At 55.5% G+C, this 18,448-nt stretch overlaps 3 protein-coding genes across 3 annotated transcripts; all 3 read right to left on the reverse strand.

Annotated features, from left to right (window-relative positions):
- Positions 1–11,008: 11,008 nt before the first annotated feature.
- Positions 11,009–12,944, reverse strand: CkaCkLH20_05587 (uncharacterized protein; the record flags this gene model as incomplete). Its single annotated transcript, XM_038888305.1, has 3 exons — positions 11,009–11,970; positions 12,029–12,318; positions 12,391–12,944. The coding sequence occupies 3 exons, from the start codon at positions 12,942–12,944 to the stop codon at positions 11,009–11,011; spliced, it is 1,806 nt and encodes a 601-aa protein (XP_038746202.1).
- A 1,396-nt stretch (positions 12,945–14,340) lies between these two features.
- Positions 14,341–15,630, reverse strand: CkaCkLH20_05588 (uncharacterized protein; the record flags this gene model as incomplete). The annotated part of the gene is made up of 1 exon (XM_038888306.1): positions 14,341–15,630. One exon carries the CDS (start codon positions 15,628–15,630, stop codon positions 14,341–14,343), a length of 1,290 nt encoding a protein of 429 aa, XP_038746203.1.
- Positions 15,631–16,261: 631 nt separating this feature from the next.
- On the reverse strand, positions 16,262–18,022 carry CkaCkLH20_05589 (uncharacterized protein; the record flags this gene model as incomplete). Its single annotated transcript, XM_038888307.1, has 1 exon — positions 16,262–18,022. The coding sequence occupies one exon, from the start codon at positions 18,020–18,022 to the stop codon at positions 16,262–16,264; it is 1,761 nt and encodes a 586-aa protein (XP_038746204.1).
- Positions 18,023–18,448: the final 426 nt, after the last annotated feature.

Below are 18,448 nucleotides of genomic sequence, written 5' to 3' on the forward strand. Positions count from 1 at the left end.
GGCTTGGGAACCGCTAGAGAACTCCAAGCGCTCCAACTTCCTTCCGGTGCTTCCCAAGCGTCTGTCTCTAGAAACGTTCGCGTCCCGTCCTTGGCCGCTTTGTCCCCTTCCTCTATTGTCAAATAAAGAAGCGTCCACCTGTAACATCAGACGAACAAAGGTCGGTGCTCGGCCCCTGCTCCTCCTTGAACCAACTAAAACCCGAACCACCTGACCGTGTAGCAAGAGTTGAAGGATTCCTCTCTTGGCAATGGCGTTGTCTCGTAATAAACTCGTCGTCTCAAACCACTTTACGCGATCCAAAGTGCCCCTCAACGCGGTCTCTCCCGTCGTGCGATGACGCTTTTTGTGGTTGTCTCCAAATTGGAGAGTCTCTGCTCCCGGACGCCAAATGGAGATGCCGCCTGCCCAGCGCTCTCGCATCCAGTCGTCTTATCGCTTTTACCCGGGGCGGTAATTGATCATGTGCCAAGTCTGCCTGTTAGCCTCAATCCGTGCTTTCACCTTGCCTGCTGCCTTGTCCAGTTCTCAGGATTTGATTTCCCCGGATCTACCGTCTTGCAGTCCGTCATACCGTAACACGGCCTCTAAAACGGTCTGCGACTGCTTCGATTGTGAGGCTTCGAACGCCAATGGAGCCGTCACATCCATCGCATCCTTGAAACTTGTCGCTGTCAACCTGCTGCCTCTGCCAACACAGCAGCTGCAGGTGGTCAAAGTAGCAGTAGAGCCCCGATTCGGCCAGCTCCAACCTTGGCTTGCCCGGCTTGTGCAGGGAGGTTGGACGAGTAGAAGCACGCAGAGGCTGAATCTCCAAAGAGCTGCCTCGTTCATCCTTGGAGTTGCGTCTTCGTTAGCACATTACCCCTCACGCTTTCACTGGTGTCGTCCCCCAAAACCCTGGAAAACCGCGCGTAGCACGCAGTAGTGCTACCTCAGCTCAGGAACGTCGCGAACCAGCGCCGGCCTCCGTACACCACTTCTTCAACCGAAACCAAAAACCAAGGAACACACAACCACGTTTTTCCCCGAACCAGCTCGCCAACAACAGCCAGCTTGCAAGGTCGCAGCCACACCACCACACTGATAGCCGAGGACGCATCAATTGGACGTCTTGCAATGGCCGAATTCTGCAAGAATCCCTTTGGCTTGTGAACCGCGAACTCAGAAAAGCTGGTTATTGTTGGCTCCAGCACTCTGCCGTGCCCACCCCACCACCTCCAAAACCTAAGCACCCCATCTCGCGCCATTCGGTAGCCCGGGAAGCCCTGGTTTGGGATATCTGGCGAATCCGGGCTTCGGGTACAGTCGCGAGAACATCTTGTCCGACTTGTCGTATGCGGCTAAAGCAGGGCAGGACAAGGTGGTGTTGTTGATAGTGGGTTGGCGTGATGTCCGCATCATTTTCGACAAAACGCCTCAAGGGGCCCAGTCGAACGCGGAGCATAGGCACGTTCGAGGTTAATGGATCCATCCCCAGATTGGATGCAGACGCGCAGATACGCGACTTCTTCAACACCCCTCACGCGACGAGCGATGGCGATCTTGGACGACGAGGCCTTGCCGGAGCGCCGGGTCTGTGGAACCACAACCCCTCAATTCAACATGGTGACGCTGTCGTGCTGCCCATCACCAAGCTGGAGGGGCAAGGCAATCAAGCATCTGCCTCCTGCACGTCTTCAGCTTGATTAGCCAGGTGGCCAGTTGGCCACTCAAACCGTCGAGGCAGACTATCGACCAGGCGTGTCGTGACTGATCAGCAAGTCGTCTTGGGAGATGGTTGGAACATTCCAAGTTCTGATCTGCAACCTGCAGAACACGTCCGTGTCAGTATCCGTACCTCTCTCTCCGAGCTCGACTCGAACCCGCCGGGGTGGCTCGTGGTGCCGCAGCAATGACTGCATATCCAGCCCCAAAGACCGGCGCGAAAATTTTCAACTCCCACCTCGCATAAAACTCTCAACATGGCTCCATTCGCCTCGTCTGTTCTCGCGTCTCCGGGGCTCTCCATTCTGCATGCAAGATTTAGGTGCATGTAAAATCAAAGTGGTTGCATGCGTCGTCTGTGATGGCGGTGACGTTTCGAGTGTTCGTACTCCAACATATGTCCACGCCTCTCGTGCCACTGTGGAGCGTGTTGGAGATCCAACGCGTCTGCTAACGGCGCTTGTCCGGGAGCGTTTCTACAGCCCCGTAGTGGAGCTTTTGATATCCATCATGAACTGCAAGTTTTTGAAGCTTCAACCGGGGGCACATAGACCCGTTTGAGAGGCCTGGACCCTGAAATTGATCCTGACTTTCTTTTCAACGTCTCGAGATCTTTTGAAGCTCGGATAATGTGAAGCGTGACATGTCTTGAAGGGTTGGCCTGCGTCAAACGTGAAGAAAAACTGTGCTTCAAATATCGTCCCTCAGTCAAACCACAGGAAACGCGATGTTGGCCGCCAGCTCGCAGATTGCGGACTCGTCAGAAGGTCACTCAAGCCTCGGGCAACAATGCATTCAAAACCTTCGTCTTGCAGATCATCCTCGTCGATTTGTCGTCGATATCCATCACCGCCGGTCGCTGTCCGCTGCACCTCGTCAGCGACCGCAGAAAGAATCTTTCCCAGACTCCGTTTTTTCAGCCACCCCTCCAGCCCCTCTTGCTTCGGTCGCCGTGGCCGTAATAGTGCATCCGCAAGCCTCGGCGATGATCTTGATAGCAGCAGGCAATCCCTGGCTTCGATCACCAAAAGTCAGACGTTGCCCAGAAACTCATGCAGAGGACGGATCGGGCTCGGCAGGATGACTTGTTGGAATGACCTCACGCGAGCGTGCGCCGTGACCCGAAGCTTCGGAGGTGCCAGAATGGACACAGCTTGCAGCAGCATCTGCACGACGCCAAAAAATGGGAACACCCCGTCCCGCCGTCGCGACCCTGGTCAGCCCCGCGATTTGGTACCCGGTCGACCGCTTCGTGACACATTTAGCCTCTTTGCTCGCCTTCTGCTTCGACGTGATTTGCCAATGGCTGACGGCCCGCGGCAGCTGCGGCTCAAGTGATCTTGAAGCTCCGATATCAAAAATTTTCTTCACTTCTCCTCTTCGATGACCCTCTCGATTCCGTCTGTCTCGACAGCAACGACGTGCAGAATGTGCAGGCATCTCCGCGTCGAGAATCTGAATACCGAGACTGAGTTCTTTTTTTCTCCCAGACCGCATCTGCAGTGTTTTGACCGCCGTTGTGAGGCTCCTCCGGGATCCTCCCCAACCCCCCGGATCCAGATCTTGCCACAACGCCGTCCACTTAGCCGTCGAGTATCAACAGATTTTGATGGTTGGACCGCAGCGGTCAGTCTTTGTGGAACGCGCACCGACGGGCTATTGATGCAATGGAGCGGTATGAGTGAGTTGGTTGCTTGTATTGCCTGTGCACCGCAGGGTCTGATGGGGCGAGGCGGTGGCGATGGAGCTTGTGAGCGTTCTTTGTTGGACACTGACTGAGGCATGTTGGCTTGGCCCATAATGACGGTTGGTGCCAGCAGCTGTCTTGGTCACGGTAGGCCTACGTTGAGCAGGCTGTAATGCATCCTTGATAGGTGGCTAGGCCGTCTGGCAACCGCGTCAATGTCGACAGGTCGTTCCGCCAACACTTGCATACGTAACGCCTGCCGCCTAGGAAATCGATTGATTCTCGCCGTCGTCAATGATTCGGAGCGGCGGAGCAAAGAACAGAGACACGGCGTGGTTGCCGGCGGGCGGTAACTGGACGGCGGGACGGCTCAGTAGACCGTTCCTGCGGGTTCCCTTCCCAATGGCCGGTTTTCAGCGATTAGCCGGCAAGTCGCGAGTGGCGCACAAATTCTCGCCGCGGAACGCTACCGGATGTCTAGTTGCGTATCTTGTCTCGGACCCTGATTGCCATTCCACCCACTCAAGAGGGAAGGGATCGTGGATATTCCAGAGGGGTGTTGCCAGTTGTCGTCTTCCCCTCCATGGGAGGAAATCGATAGTCTGAGCAGATACCACAATCCGGGCCTCGCTTCGAAGCAGACGGGGCAAGCAAACTTGTTGTCATTGGGTCTTTGGTCACCGCCCAAGGAGAATCTCGACGATGATGGGTCCCGACCATGTCGAGGTGGACGAAACGAGAATGGGAAGATTTGAAGGCAGGGGGTTGCGTTCCTCGTGGAGTCGTCTAGAAGGTTTATGGAAGGAAAGAGACGCTCAGAACCACAGTTGCCCCCGGTCGTGAGGTTTGCAAGTGGTCGCAGCTGCCAAACGGGACGGGCCCGCATTCCCCTCATCAGCCACAGCAGCGAGACCCACCCACCTGCACAACCCGCACAAAAGACACGAGGCTGAGGCGCTAAGGAAGCACCAAAATTCCGATCCCGTCCCCGGTTCCACCCAATCGGCCGAGACCCCTTGTCCGTACCAGGATTAGCGCCAGATCTTGTGCATACCTTGTGTGCCTGCCATGCGCGATCCTGGATGTTCTATCTTAGTAATGCAAACCTTATCCTCTGCATTGGTATTCGTGCAGTGTTCTGCTTGTGCTTCGTGGATTAATCTTTGGGTATTCGTACCTTCTTCAACATCGTCAGACTCAGAAATCGACTCTGCATCTTCAACAAGCAACTTCCCTACATTCGGACTGTTTCCAACAGACCACTTTCCACCCACAGACATTTTCGCACGCGGCTGCCGTCGCACCTACGGACTTACGCCGTGCGGTTCATCCCAAGACACTGACGGTTTCTGTCTCGCCTCCCGTACCTACCAACCCCTTTGCGATGCTGCAAACCCTGTCCCAGCAACACCTCCTCTTTCTGGAGCTCTGACGACGATATTTTCTCTCAATCCTGATCCAGGCCAAGAGCAAGCAAGCCAACACCAATTCTACGCAATTCCGGACCCTTTTAACACCCCATCCGCAGCAAATCGGGTTTTGCCGCCACGAAAAGATTTTTGCACCTCAATTTTCCCCTTGCTGCTGCACCGTCTCTCACAATATCCCGCCCAGCCGTCTCTGCCGGGGTCGACATTCAGCCCATGCGGGCTGGACGCTGCGAAGAAGAAAGATTTCCCGAGCCCGACCTCTGGCTCGGGCCTCCGACTCCAGGTCTTAAGATGGACGCTATCACTTCTATTACTATCACATCACACCTCACCGGACAGCAAACCCGGGTGGACCTGGTTTGCCAAAGGAGAGAACCCGCATTAGGGGTTAATTGTCCCTCCAAAGTTCCAATTGAACCCTGGAAACCGACAGTGAACAACCACAGAGGACAGACGTTGGCTTTGCGTTCCGACACTTGGACAGGTGTCAGATGAGACATTGCATCGCAGAGACATTGCAGCACCTACACCGCTGTTCGCTAAAGCTCAGGCACGGAACTCATCGGACATTGCCGTGGATGGAATCAATCGCATTTCAGGGCTCTTAAGCAACTTCTGAATAACAACACGATGACGAGGTGGTCCCTCCGGCTGCTCAGCGCTGGTCAGTTCAGAATGCGTCAGCCGATGCACTCATAAGGAGCTCTCCGCATCGAACCATGCTGTAGCACCGCCGGCGACCACGCGAACCTATCAACTGCGGCCTGGAAACTCAATTCGCCTACCAGTTGGTTCCAACAGCGACTGTCACATTCGTCGATGTGACTCGCCCATGCCTCGTGTGCGCTGCCGGTGTTTCACGGCTGCTGGCTGCTGGTCCTTTCTAGGAAACAATATCGCCGGCACAGCTGCACAGCGTTGCATTGCCTCCTACCTCGTCTTAGCAAGGAGCTGAACGCATCTTTAGCGGGTGATTGCCCGACTTCTGCGAGGTCGCCTGCCTCGAATTGTTACCTATCACATGTAGCTCGATGAACTTCAGCTCGACAATGAGGAAGGTTCACAAACTTAAGTTCATCATACCTTGCATGCAGATCCGAATGATTCTGGATTCTGGCTGCGGAGCGAGCTGACACCACAAACCACGAACCATCTCATACTGTCTGAGACAATACACGGCAATGAGATCTGCAATCTCTCTGCCTACTGGTGAATGGTTTACTAGCGAGGGGTTTCATTCAGATGACAGATCTGAGTAGCCGCGTCGCGTGGCATTTGCAATGATCACCGACCGTCAACTTTTTTCCCTTTGGGCGCAGCAAAAACAACGCGGTTCATCACCAGAGGCCCAGATCGAGGCCCAAACGAGATCCCTGACAATTCTTCAAATGCCCCTAATCAGAGACGCCAGAAACTGCTCAGATACCCGTCGAAGTGGCTTTTTCCGATGGTTTAGCCCTGTGTTCCCTCGCCTGTCACTGGCCAATCGACCCTGGCATCCATTTCAGCATCACATCGCCGATGGACGATCAGTCACTATTGCGACACGCAATTCGTGAAAGCTGACGGACCACGCATTTCGATCCAGGCCATGTTGAAACTTCAGCTTTCCAGGGCCCATGAGCCCTGGACAATCGCACCGTCTCGGGCCGTCGATTTCGCAGATTGGCTGCGCTTGAGCTGTGCCTATGGCGAGTTGCAGTTGCCTGGCTTCTGGTTAACTTCATGACGCGAGGCTGCATTACTTTTGCCCGCAAGCTGCCTAGCTTCCGCAGCTCTGTAGAGCTATGCCGGGACATTTAAGCAGTTCACGCAGCTTGCCGTCCGTTTATTGAAATTATTTCAAGGATCGGAATTGAAGTGGAGAAGGAACGGCTTGTCGTCGGGGAGAACAAGTCAGACGTGGAAACGCCATCTTGACTGAACGCATTTGATGGACAGCCAACTATGGAATTTGATTGGGACGCTCTCAATGCTGGCTTGAGCTATACCCTAGGACCAGGGTGCATTACAGAGTTTTGTCAGGCACAACTGCGCCCACGCAGGGTACGCTTCCGATTCTCGAACGAACGATGGTCTTGACCGGTGCCGTTGCCCTTGGAAGCGGAGGCGTCTGATTAATGGCGTGGCGCTCCGTTCAACAACTCAACGTCAATATCGGAGGAGACGGTTCAAGATGGCTCGCCATTCACCACGGAAACGGTAGATGAGTTCTGCCCTGTGCTCACATGGTCTCAATCACGACTGCAGACAGGCGATCGGCGCCTCGTTCAATTTCAGCCTTGAGCCTCCAGCCACCTCAATTTTGACAGCTATCCAAACTTCATATCCGTCATCAATTAACGACATTTGGCAGGCCCTTTTCCAATCTAGTGCGAAAAGAGACATGCTTGCTGTCATGCGAAAAGGAGAAGAGTAATCTAGGGAGAAGATCCTCACTGCTGGGACCCGGGCAACAAGCAAAGGTGCCGTTCCGGAGATACACAGCAGTGGAGCTTCTACCAATCTGGCAGAAACATTCGAGGATGCCTCGATCGTGGATAGAGGCGCCGTCTCGGATTCCAACACAATTCCGTCAGCATCGTGCCACTCGCTACGGGTCGACACAGCCAAAACAGTCCTTTTGCTCGTCACAATGACTTATGACTTCGGGAATCTGCTGCCCTGGTCCTTACGCTCTCCACAGAAGCTATCACGAACTGGTCTAAGCACCCGAGCACTCGACCGCAGCAACCGGCTTCCCGGTTTTTCTCGAGCTGCGGCCGCAGCATTCCGCATAGCCAACACTTTACCTGCATCTCCAAGGCGTGCGCCGCGTCCTTGCTAGAAACATCAATTGAAGGTTTCGCTTTGGGTGTTTGTTGCTTCGCGTCTATCTCCCCGGGGCCCGAATCCTGTAATGACCGACCCACCGCCTCCCCGGCACATCCCCCACAGACGGGACACCGGATCCGCCGACCGGCCTGCCTATTCCGGGACCTCGTGGAGGGTGTCAGCCGGCCCTGTAGCACTATTGCGCAGTCTTTGCCGGGGCCAGCGCCTGGGCGGATTTGCCTCGGCGGCAGCGATTGAGCAATCAGCATGGCCAGCATGGATTCGCGACACCGAGGATTACGGGCTTTTGGTGCAGCTGAATGCCCCAAAAGAGCACAAGATGCACATGTTCATCGCCGCAGTCAGGACCGACTCAGGCGCACGGGTTGCTACGCTAGCCAACGAACCGTGTCTTCAACGCGTATTTGACAGATTATTGTTGGAATCACGATGCGGTTTCGAAACACAAACACGGCGCTCAGAGGCCTTATCGTTCTCCTCCCCATCCGTGCCAGGTCGTCTTCGCCCACCGTTTGCTCACCGGACGCTCGATGTCCAGGCGTCTGGAGGCAAGACACTCTGATGCCATCCCGCACAGACGTGGGTGATGGAACATGGCTCGGGGATGGTTGCTAAAGGAGGCTACTCAAAGGGGTGTTGGTTGGGATTCCGCAGGTGCGAAAAAAGAAAATGGTGATATCAACGCAGCAGACTGAGACATGAATATCCCACCAAACATTCATTGATAATCGCTGACCGACATCTCGACGTCGCCTCCGCCGCGTTCTCTACGTGGTATCTTGCATCCCATCAGCCGCGTCACAAACATCGCAACATCAACAACCGAGAGACACACACACACATACACACAAGCACATGCTTTTGCCGGAAGCAGTCAGATTTGATTGTCATGTCTGCCAGTTGTTCAATATTATCAGGGGTCTCCCCTCGAGATCTCGGATGGAAATTGGATCTAGTTCGACAACCACATTCCTCAATCGAGTCGCACGCCAACCAGAACGCTAAGCCGGCAGCGAAACGGACTGAACACCACCACCACCACCCATGATCCTACGGCGGGCAAGGGGAGCACTACTACCAACAAGGCCGGATTCAACGAATAACAAAACCACTTTACGCGTTACCTCCTGCGCGCGACACGGCTACCGCAGGCCGACCGCCCAGGGCCGCTCGCCGCTGGCTGCTGGATTGGGCAGATTTGCACTCTCGCATCTGCAAGCCACGCGCACGCCCAGTTCCTTTCCCTCTCACCTCCCCACCGTAAGCCTGCACGCAAAACAAGATTTCGCGCGAACAGCATGCCCTCCTGCTGTTGCGAAATAGTGGCAAGTCCCGGTTCGAGGATGCGCGAATCCCCTTGGATTTGCATCGAATAATCGAAAGGTGGCCAATTGGCGGACCCCCCAGCCACCCACCCCTTCCCCAAAGCACCAAACGCAATCGCGTGGGCTTCACAATCTCCTGCAACCACGAGGCAGCACTTTCGCCCTAATTCTCCGATTGCGCGAAGCCTTACGGCCGTCCAACGAACGGCGGGGAAAGGCTTGCTATCGCCATTTCGGCGCTGTGCCTGGACCCCAATGGCAAATGCAGAGGGAGATTGAAGTGGGTTGGTCATGGAAGCCCCCGTTGGATATCATTGATTTCGCCTTATCAGAAAGGGAGACGACCGCTCAGGGCGAAACGTCTGATGAAAATCCATTGCTTCGTATTCAACCAACAAGAGAGTCCGAGTGGACTCTGGTCATTTGTTGCGGTCTCCTGCGATTCGGCCATTGCTTTCCCCCGGCAGATCGCGATGGGCGAACGAACGACCCCCCATGTCGACCAGCCTTCTTTTCGGCAGCCCTCTCTTTCTTGGTCGGCGGCGAGAGCGCGCGGCGATCGAATTGGGTTTTCGTCTCCGTCTTTGCAGAAAACCCGATCCGCCAAGTAACCTGGCACAGGCTAGAATGGCATTGACAAGAAGAAAGCAGTCTTGACTTCTTTCTCGACGTTATAGCGGTTAGCCTGCAATTCCAAGGCGAAAGACACGGCGAGCAAGCGCTCGGATTTCTTTCGTCGCTCAAATTATCCAGCTGGGGGCTGATTGGAGCCGCTGCTGCCCACATTCAAAATGGACTTTGGACTCATCTGGGTCCTGGACTTGCAGGCATTGAAAGTCTGTTTGGGGTTTGGATCGGAGTCGGATGGGACGCATTGTTGAGAACGTCCGACTCGTGTTCTGTCCGTTTTATCCCACTTTACTCCGGAGGCAAATTTCCATCGACCATGCTCGTCCGACTGGCAGGCGAGATGACGGAATGCCTATTCGGGGACCCCTGGGGAAAAGGGCGGATGCTGCCGAGATTTGCATGCGCGAGATCCAGGGGGGGTTGTTGTCTAAATGGTCCGGGGCAAGCCCATGTTTGGTCTCCGAGACGGTCGAGGAAGATGCGGTGAGTTCACGTGTTTGGTTGGTTGTAGATGAGAGGTCTGTCTTCTGGGAATGGTGATGTTCGCAATTGATGCTCTGGATTTTGCGTCGACAGAGGCTGAGTTGGTCTCCGTGGAATATGGTGTGATGTGTTGTTGAAGTCTTGCCTCGTCGAGGGTAAGACCTGGCTGTCTAATGGCGAAGCGAAATATAGATTGTATTTCTTTCTCGCAGTTGGCTTCTTGTTCGTACTCGAGCTTGATTGTTAGTCAAAGTACTGTCGTGTATGGACTTTGCTATACAATCATCAACAAGTGTTCTCGCCCGTTTCGGGTGCAACTTGCTGCCCATCTCTGGGGCACATGTAAGTCTCCTCGGAGCCTCATGAGCAAAAGCCGATGTTTGAATTTCAACTGTGATTTCCCTTGCTGATGTTGGATTTGCCATTGAGATACCTTGGCCGTTGTGCTCGTCTCTGTTGGTTATTGAAGTTCTCAAGTTCGAAAGAGAATCATGTGCCAGGAGGCAGTTGAGTCTAGATGATGGCAAAACATAGCCTATTTCAAGGAATCTGGGAAACTGCCGTGTCAGGCACAGACTTACGAAGCATGCACTTGTCAAGTACCTCGATGGATCTTGCAGCCTTCATGTCGAATATCAAGAGGTGTGCAATCTTGGGCAGACCGCTTCAAGCAACGGAAGAAGAAGCAGGACTTGAAATGTTGCGACAGGTAAAAGCACCCAGACCTTTCACTCATACATAGTATGATACTGTCTAGTGAGTATTTCCGGCCGGACGAGTTGAGGTCGATTCACGGTTCTCTTGACAAGACCAGCACATTGACCTTATGAGATGAAAGTTATGAGAGACCCAAGGACATCAATCAGGGAAGGGTTACGAATAGTGTTGTGCGACCAGAAGGCATGCCGCGTTCAACCGTTTTGATGCATCGAGCCCATTATGGCAGCGCCCCAGTCCCCAACGCCATCTGGCCACGAAAAGGGCCCGAGATTGTCAAAGACGCCCGTCATGTCACCGCCGCCTACCCAGTTATCCTCATACACTCCAAAATCCCTCGCCGGACCAACGAATGAGCCGACATTCTTGTCAATGGCACCTCCGCTAAGAATCCCCTGCATGGTCTGATGATTCAGCTCTTCGTCGCCGTTCGGGTCCTCTCCCTCCTCCTCGTCCTCCTCGTCTTCATCTTCTTCTTCACCCGCGACCGTCTCAGCCCACTGCTCGAGCTTCAGCTGCGCAATCTTCAGCTTCGTCGCGGTGTAGGACCAGATGTTGTGGCCCGCATCCGGGGGATCCTCGCTCTGCGAAGCCAGGAACGCGCTGGCTTCCTCCATGGAGCGGCCCAGCTGGCCCAGGATGCCCGAGACGTCGAGGCCGAGGGCGGGCTGCGTGGCGAACTGGATCTTGAGCGCGGAAACTGCCTGTGCCAGTTCGGAGTCGTCGGCGGGCGACGAGGCAGGGGAGTACGAGGAAGACCTCATCGTGGTCGTGGCCGAGTCGAGGGGTGAAGGGTTGTTGTAGTCGCCGGAGGGGTCCGGCGGCGGCACAAGAGACCCTTCCGAGGGCTGCCGCGCTTTCCGCCGCCGCATGTCACTGGCGAGGAGAAGCTTCGCCCAGCGACCTAGGGTGGTGATGGCGTGGATGATGGTCATGGAGACCGGGATCGTGACGAGGTTGTAGGACGAGATGGGGATGACGAGCCAGTCGTCGTACCACGCCTTGATTGCGGCGTTGGCGCGGTAGAAGCCGTCGAGGGGTGAAGGTGATCCCGAGGCGATGGAGGACTTGGAGAGGGAGGAGAGAAGGGCGGCGTCGAGTTCCGGGGGCTCGTGGAGGCGGAGACGGACGCCGTTTACTCGGGCGCGGATGAAGTCTTGTGTTTTGAATGTTAGGGGGGCCTGCTTGAGATGGATGGAGGGTGTTTGACTCACGGTCGTCTTGTAGTCTCGTCGGCATGTCTCTGACGAGGTTCTTGAGCTCTGCGTCGAAGGCTGAGGTATATGCCGAAAAGGGGGCTCTGCAAACCGTTTCCGAATCCTCTTCGTCGTCCTCACGGCTCTGACGATGCGAGGTAATCTTGTTTGAGAGGATCTGGATCTTGACGAGGCACGCGAGATAGGCATCTGATTCGTATTCTCGGGCCGTCTCCAGGTCTCTCAGGCATCGCCGCATGTACGGCGTGAACGTCAGGGACTCGATCTGCTGGAGACCTCCAGATACTCTGTTGGCCGACCAATTTCAGTAAACAACGCGTATAGAAGCTGGGAAGATGCAGCCGGCTTCGGGGACTCACGTCGAGCTGAGATACCACACGGCGAGGAGCAGCCTCTTCTGCTCGTTCGTCCTCTCCCTGATCTCCCCGAGATTCTGCACCATCAAGCTCGTGCGCTCCTGGTACCCCGGGCTGCGTGTGAGACCCAGCTCCGACGCCTGCGTGACGGCGAGCGCGACGAGGTTCTGCAGCTGGGTGTGCGCCATGCAGTGGTGGTGGTACCAGCCGACCATGACCACGAGGCCGGAGAGGAGGTCGAGGGACCTCTCGGAGCGGAGGAGCATCTGTTCCGCGACGTGTGCTTTGAGCTGGTACATCTGGGCCTGCATGGATCTCGGGCTGCGGAAGGAGGCGACCATGCGGATGCAGGACATCAGGAAGGGTCTGGAGGCTTGGAGGTCGGCGGCGGATGTGCCAGGCGGGATCACGACGAAGGGGTAGACTTGTGTTAGCGGGCCCTGGAAGATGGAGAGGAGGGCTGGGTCGGAGTCGGTTGGAGGGGGCGCCGGGCCTGGGGAGGGACGGCACAGGCATGTTCGAGGTCCGAAGGAGTTGTATGTTGGCGGTATGGTCATGGATTGGATGTGACACCGGGGGCTATCTGAAAACCTGCTCAGGTTGGTAGGCACGGGCGGTGTCTGTTGTGTGTGAGTTGGTATTACCCGCTCAGCATCATGGAGAGGAAACCTACGGCGTCCGTCGGTAAGTTGTTCACTGTTATAGCGATGTCACTCGGGCCAGATCCCTGGAGGGCGTTGATGAGACTGTTGAGACGCTCTTCGAGTTGAGCAGTTTTCCTACAATTGGATGTACAGTGAGCGGAGCTTTCGGAATAGTGATGGATGAAACCCAAAGAGTGAAGTGAGTGAAGAACGGCTGGGTGTACTCAGCATGACGTACGATGGTTTGTTTTCTCTCCTCTTCCGCGGCCCGCGTATCTTCTCACTGCATTCCTTCCCCAGTCTCCGGCATCTGGTACAAATAGGCCAGTCAGTCACCTTCACACAGAACACCGGCAGGTAATGTGTCAAACCTGTCACATTTCGAATCCATCCCACCACTCGATCGAAGACATTTGGCTTTAGCCACGGAACATTGCGCACACGCCGCGCCCCATTTCGCGGTCGCTTCTACACGCTGCGGTCGGTTCGGAGCCGGCACGAGGTGTGACGGAGCCGCCCACGGCAATGACATTGTGGCGTGTGATTGAGATCCGGGGGGGACAGACGATCTGGCGAGGGGGCGGCAATCTGAGGGAGTGGACCGATAGCTCGCGGGTGGCAGTCGGCGATTACGAAGTTGCCTGTCGATCGGGCCTCGTGGGACTAGGGGACGGCGGGCCGGAGGTTATATATGAAGTCGTAAAGGTCCGAGCACCGGGGCCGGCCGGTTCAGGAATTACGCTTTAGTGTGACCGTTTAAACCGCTGTCCTCACGTATCTTCAGATGATTGAATCTCATTGAACGTTTCAGTTTGAAGAAGGTAATCCATGAAGAATTCGTGAATAAAAGAGTACGAGTAATTGGCTTGGCGGGTTGAGTAAGCTGATGTAAACAGATTTTCGCCAATAGGTACGTACGCGGCGGCGACGTCAGACTGCGTCCGGCGTTTATCGCAAATCGCCGTGCCGGTGTCCGGTCGGTGGTCGGAGCCGACTGGACCGCCCTTGTAGGGCTGAGCTAAACTTTGAGATGAAATGGCTATTAGACAAGCAAGATTATGCTTCTCGTATATCTCCAAATTTTGCTCTATTCCCCATGCTGTGTTCGCTTTCTTGTGCCGATGTAGGCTTTTTTGCTAACATTGTTTTACATGCTCAAAATTTACCCTTCAACCTGGTAATCCTCACTTGGCGCATCATGACCAAAGAGTTGAACCCCGAAGCAGGAATTGTAAAGGGTCACCTCAAAAACGATAGAACGAGTTGAGTGATACCATATACCGCCGGCTAAAACAGAAAGAAGCCGACGCTAATCCTTCTCATTGACAACTCGTAACCCGTTGCTATCAAAAACCTCCTCATCAACATCATACGCCAACAGCTTCTGCCCCATGCCCAATTTGCTCAAACCAGCCGCCTTATAAATCCACAACCCGCCCGAAAACACCATCTCATTTAGTCTGAGGCGCCAAGGATCCTTCTTCTTTCGAACCTGGCCATTGCGTTCCGTAGTTTTCAACATTTGCTCGGTTCTCATTTTACGCTTCCGCTCGTACTGCCCCAGCCCGTCTTCGAGGGAAACACAATCACTGCCCAGAAGTTTCGAGAACAGAAAGACATCCTCCAAGGCCATGGAGACGCCCTGGCTTGCGTGCGGCGGCATGGCGTGCGCGGCGTCGCCGATGATGAGGCAGCGCCCCTTGGACCACGGCCTCCCGGTTGGTAGTTTGTAGACCGGATAGAACTTGACGACCTCCGTCATCGAAACGATTTCGCGCAGCGTCTCGATCCACTCAGTCTTAGAGTCGCCGAGCAGACCCAGCAGGGTGTCCTTGAAGTCCTCAACTTCTTTCTTGCCGCGCTCTTCCCAGCCGTCGCGGATGTCGCCGAAAGCGGGGAGGGGAACTTCCCTGGAGAAGAACCAGTACAAGAGGTCACGGGAGGACGTGGCGGGGCTCACGGCCAGCAGCCCGTCCGAGGTCAGGGTTGCGTTCAGCTCAGCCATCGAACCTGCAGCTGGCGGAAGCTTAGCCGTCGGGACGAGTGAGTACACGTTCGATATGCCGGTGTACTCGGGCGTGCACTCCGGGTCGACGTAGAGCCTCCGAACGGAGGAATGGATACCGTCGCATCCGACCAGGAAGTCGGCGGTGTCTGATGTGCCGTCTTTGAAGCACGCGGTAACGGCTCCGTTGCGTTCTTCGATCCGCCTGAGGCTCTTGCCGTAGTATATCTGAATCCCTGCTGCGTCTGCGGCTTTGAGGAGCACCTCCATGATGTCGGTTCTTCTGATTCGCAGGTAGCTGAACCCAGTCCGCTCTTGGCTCCAGGAGACCATGTCCATCCTCCCCAGAACGTTACCCTTCAGCGAATGTAGAAGTAGACTGGAGGTCTCAGCGCCCTTGGCAGCTACTTGGTCATACAGACCGAGACGATCGAGGAGGCGCAGACCATTGGACGGTATGCCGATGGCGCCTCCCAAGGTGCTTGGTTCGGGCCGGATTTCGTAGATTGTGCAGGATATGTGGTGATCTCGTTGGAGGAGGAGCGCTGTTGCCAGGCCCGCAGGTCCAGCTCCGATAACAATTATCTGAAGCATGAAAAGTAAGCTCTCCTCTTCTGAGACGTAGTGCTGGGTAAGATTACTATACCTTTTTGATGTCGTTCATCTTGAAAGCTTGTTATATGGCGCTTTTTCTAAATACGTTTCGCTCGAGATGACTTGGGGCTTGGCAAAATATGTCATGTTGTCAATAAAGACTGAGCTTATATATGTAGTTCCTTGGACCTGCGAATCCGCATCTTTGCGGTATTGCGGCGGTGGAACGGCAACTAGGATGCCAACAATCTGAAGCCGTTCCGAGTCACCGCACCGGGCTCGGCGGGAAGAAAGACGGCGTCTTCCGACAGCCAAAGTCCTTCAGGAGATCATGAATGGGTAAAATAGCGCTTCCAGCTTCTCTCTGCGAAGGATACGATACCTTCCAGATGCGGAATTCGGGCGGTCCATGACCCGGGTTGGGACCCACTCCAGCCGCCGCGACCTCCGGAAGTCCGGCGATTTTGTGGGTCATTTGATTGGCCTTCGTCGTCGGCGATTTTCGTATTCTCCGGACACATCGATCGACGCGCTCACAACATCACCCATTACCAAAGCGGTTAATGCCAAGATTCAGAGAACACGTCATGTTGAAACTTTACTCGAATAGCGACGGCCGCACGTTCTCCTCCTATTCCGCCAATTTCCTCTTCTTCACACCCTGACTCCGCAACGATCTGGGCTCGATAATGTGCTTCGTCCGAACCCCGTCGCCATCCACAACTAACACCTCGCTCCGGCCCTTCCAATTTTTCTCCTCGAAATCAACCATGCGCACTATATCACCACCATCTCCCTCAGACACGTCGTTCTCGTGCGCCATTCTCAGTAACACGGGCTTCCCGTTGCGCTCACCGCAGACCTCCTTCCACAGGCTCCTGGGTTGTCCCGGATCGCAAACCCGATTAGACCCAGGGGCCCAGCGCATCTGTCCCGGCATCCGCTGCGCGCCCAGAACATCTCGCCTGTCCTCGCCCAGCCACAGCGCCCTCAGGCCGGGAGTAGACTGGACATAGCAGCATTTGAAAGGCAAAAGCCCCGAAAGACGTCCGTAGTCCCGCCCCTCGGCCTCGTCGACGATCGACGTCGCCGTCTCAAGAAGCGTGATCTCCCCGCCGACCGTCTGCGCACATGCCCCGGTTTTCCCTGCCGGCGCGGAAAATATTGACCCGGCCGGTGAAGGACGGACCATGACCGGGACGATGCCGCCCAAGGCGTGTTCTTCTGCGGGCCAGACAGGGGAAGTCGACGAGACCAGGGAGTCGCAGGTCGTCGTGTCGACGATGGAGACCTGCATCTCGTAGAGCCACGTCGAAAGCACGTCGCCCGCCGTCTCGACCTTGATGCGGGACACGGCGGCGTACGACTTACGGTTGATTCCGAGCGCCGCGGCGTCGCGGTCGTAGAGCATCGGGAGCGTGGCGCCGCTGTCGAGGAGCATCCTGAAATGCAGCGTCGGCGCGGAGGAGTCGTTCCTCATGCCCGGATGTCGCGTGGGGCGTGACCTGCGGAGATCCGTGGGCGGGCTAGTCGACTTAGCTGGTTTTTGCGGCGTGGATGACGACAGAGAGCTTTCCGAGTCCGAGTCGGACTCCGGGAGGGGCCATTCTGTTTCTCCGTCTTCACGGGGAATCTCGGAATGGCGTCTCTTCCGAGCGGTGCCGCGGTGCACGATGTTCTTCATGCGGCGGAAAGACATGGTGATGCTGTAGTGTCCCATGTCGTAAGAAGTGTCCGTCTCCGGGACCCACGTCCCGCGGCGGGCGGAGAAGAGGGGCGCGGAGTCGCGGGCCAGGGGCGGCTCGAACCAGAGCCATCCGGGGCCGTGCATCCTCTCGTAGCGGTCCAGACGCTCGGCGCGGTCCGAGGTGAAGGAGCTGTATGTCGGTGCGAAGTCGACGAGGGCTCCGGCGTAGATGAGGGCCCAGTTTGAGGAGTAGGGGATGCGGGATGTGCGGTAGAGTGATATTGCTGCGGAGATGTTGGCGCGTTCCGGAGGGAAACTCGATTCTAGGAGGGCGGACTCCAAGATTTTGATGCGGTCTGAGATGGCCGTTTGTTTGTGTTCTTGGAGGTAGTTGAGAGGTGTTGTTGTCGTTATTGTCTCATCCGGATTGACGGTGGCCTCGTCGGAGGGTTGTAGAGAGGTGAGTTGAGTGCGGGCTTGATTCAGAGCTTCGAGAACAGATAGCGCGGGATTCGAGTGATAGATTGCTTCCCATTGTGACACGAGCCGTGTTGCTGCCTCGACTGCGTTGAGGTTCTTTCCTAGCGGCGCACCGATGATGAGAGGTGGTTGTGATGATGCTTGGGGTGGAGTAGATGCCTGGAGACGACGACGCCAGCGGGCCTCGAGTTCTTGCGTTTCTCTCTCGGTTCGAACATGCTCCATGAGGTGTGATTCATTTGACTTAGCTTCATCGTATCCTGTCCTGGAATCGAGTTGGTTGTCATTGTGTATTGGTCTCGCAGTATCTCCGCCGTCATGGTGTTGAGATTCAGATCGTAAGAGTCGTGTAGGCGACGGCGGTTTTGAAAGACTCTCAACTTCATCTTCATCTATGGGTGGTTCGTGGGCATCGTAGTGACTCTTGGTATGAGAAATACGACCCTCCCCAAAATCCTGACTTGACATCGCCGTTGGTCATGCAAGACACGCAAAGTCTTGACGAATCTGAATCCTTCTACGGCAGTCTGCAGCAGGACCTTTTCATCTTCTGACAACAATGGCCCATTTCAACAATTGAAGTCATACTAAGGACTCTGGAGACCTTTTGTGGCATCATTTGGCGACACCTCGGAAAGGCGCGCTGCCAGA

This window comes from Colletotrichum karsti, assembly GCF_011947395.1.
Source record: "Colletotrichum karsti strain CkLH20 chromosome Unknown Scaffold16, whole genome shotgun sequence".
Taxonomy (NCBI): domain Eukaryota; kingdom Fungi; phylum Ascomycota; class Sordariomycetes; order Glomerellales; family Glomerellaceae; genus Colletotrichum; species Colletotrichum karsti.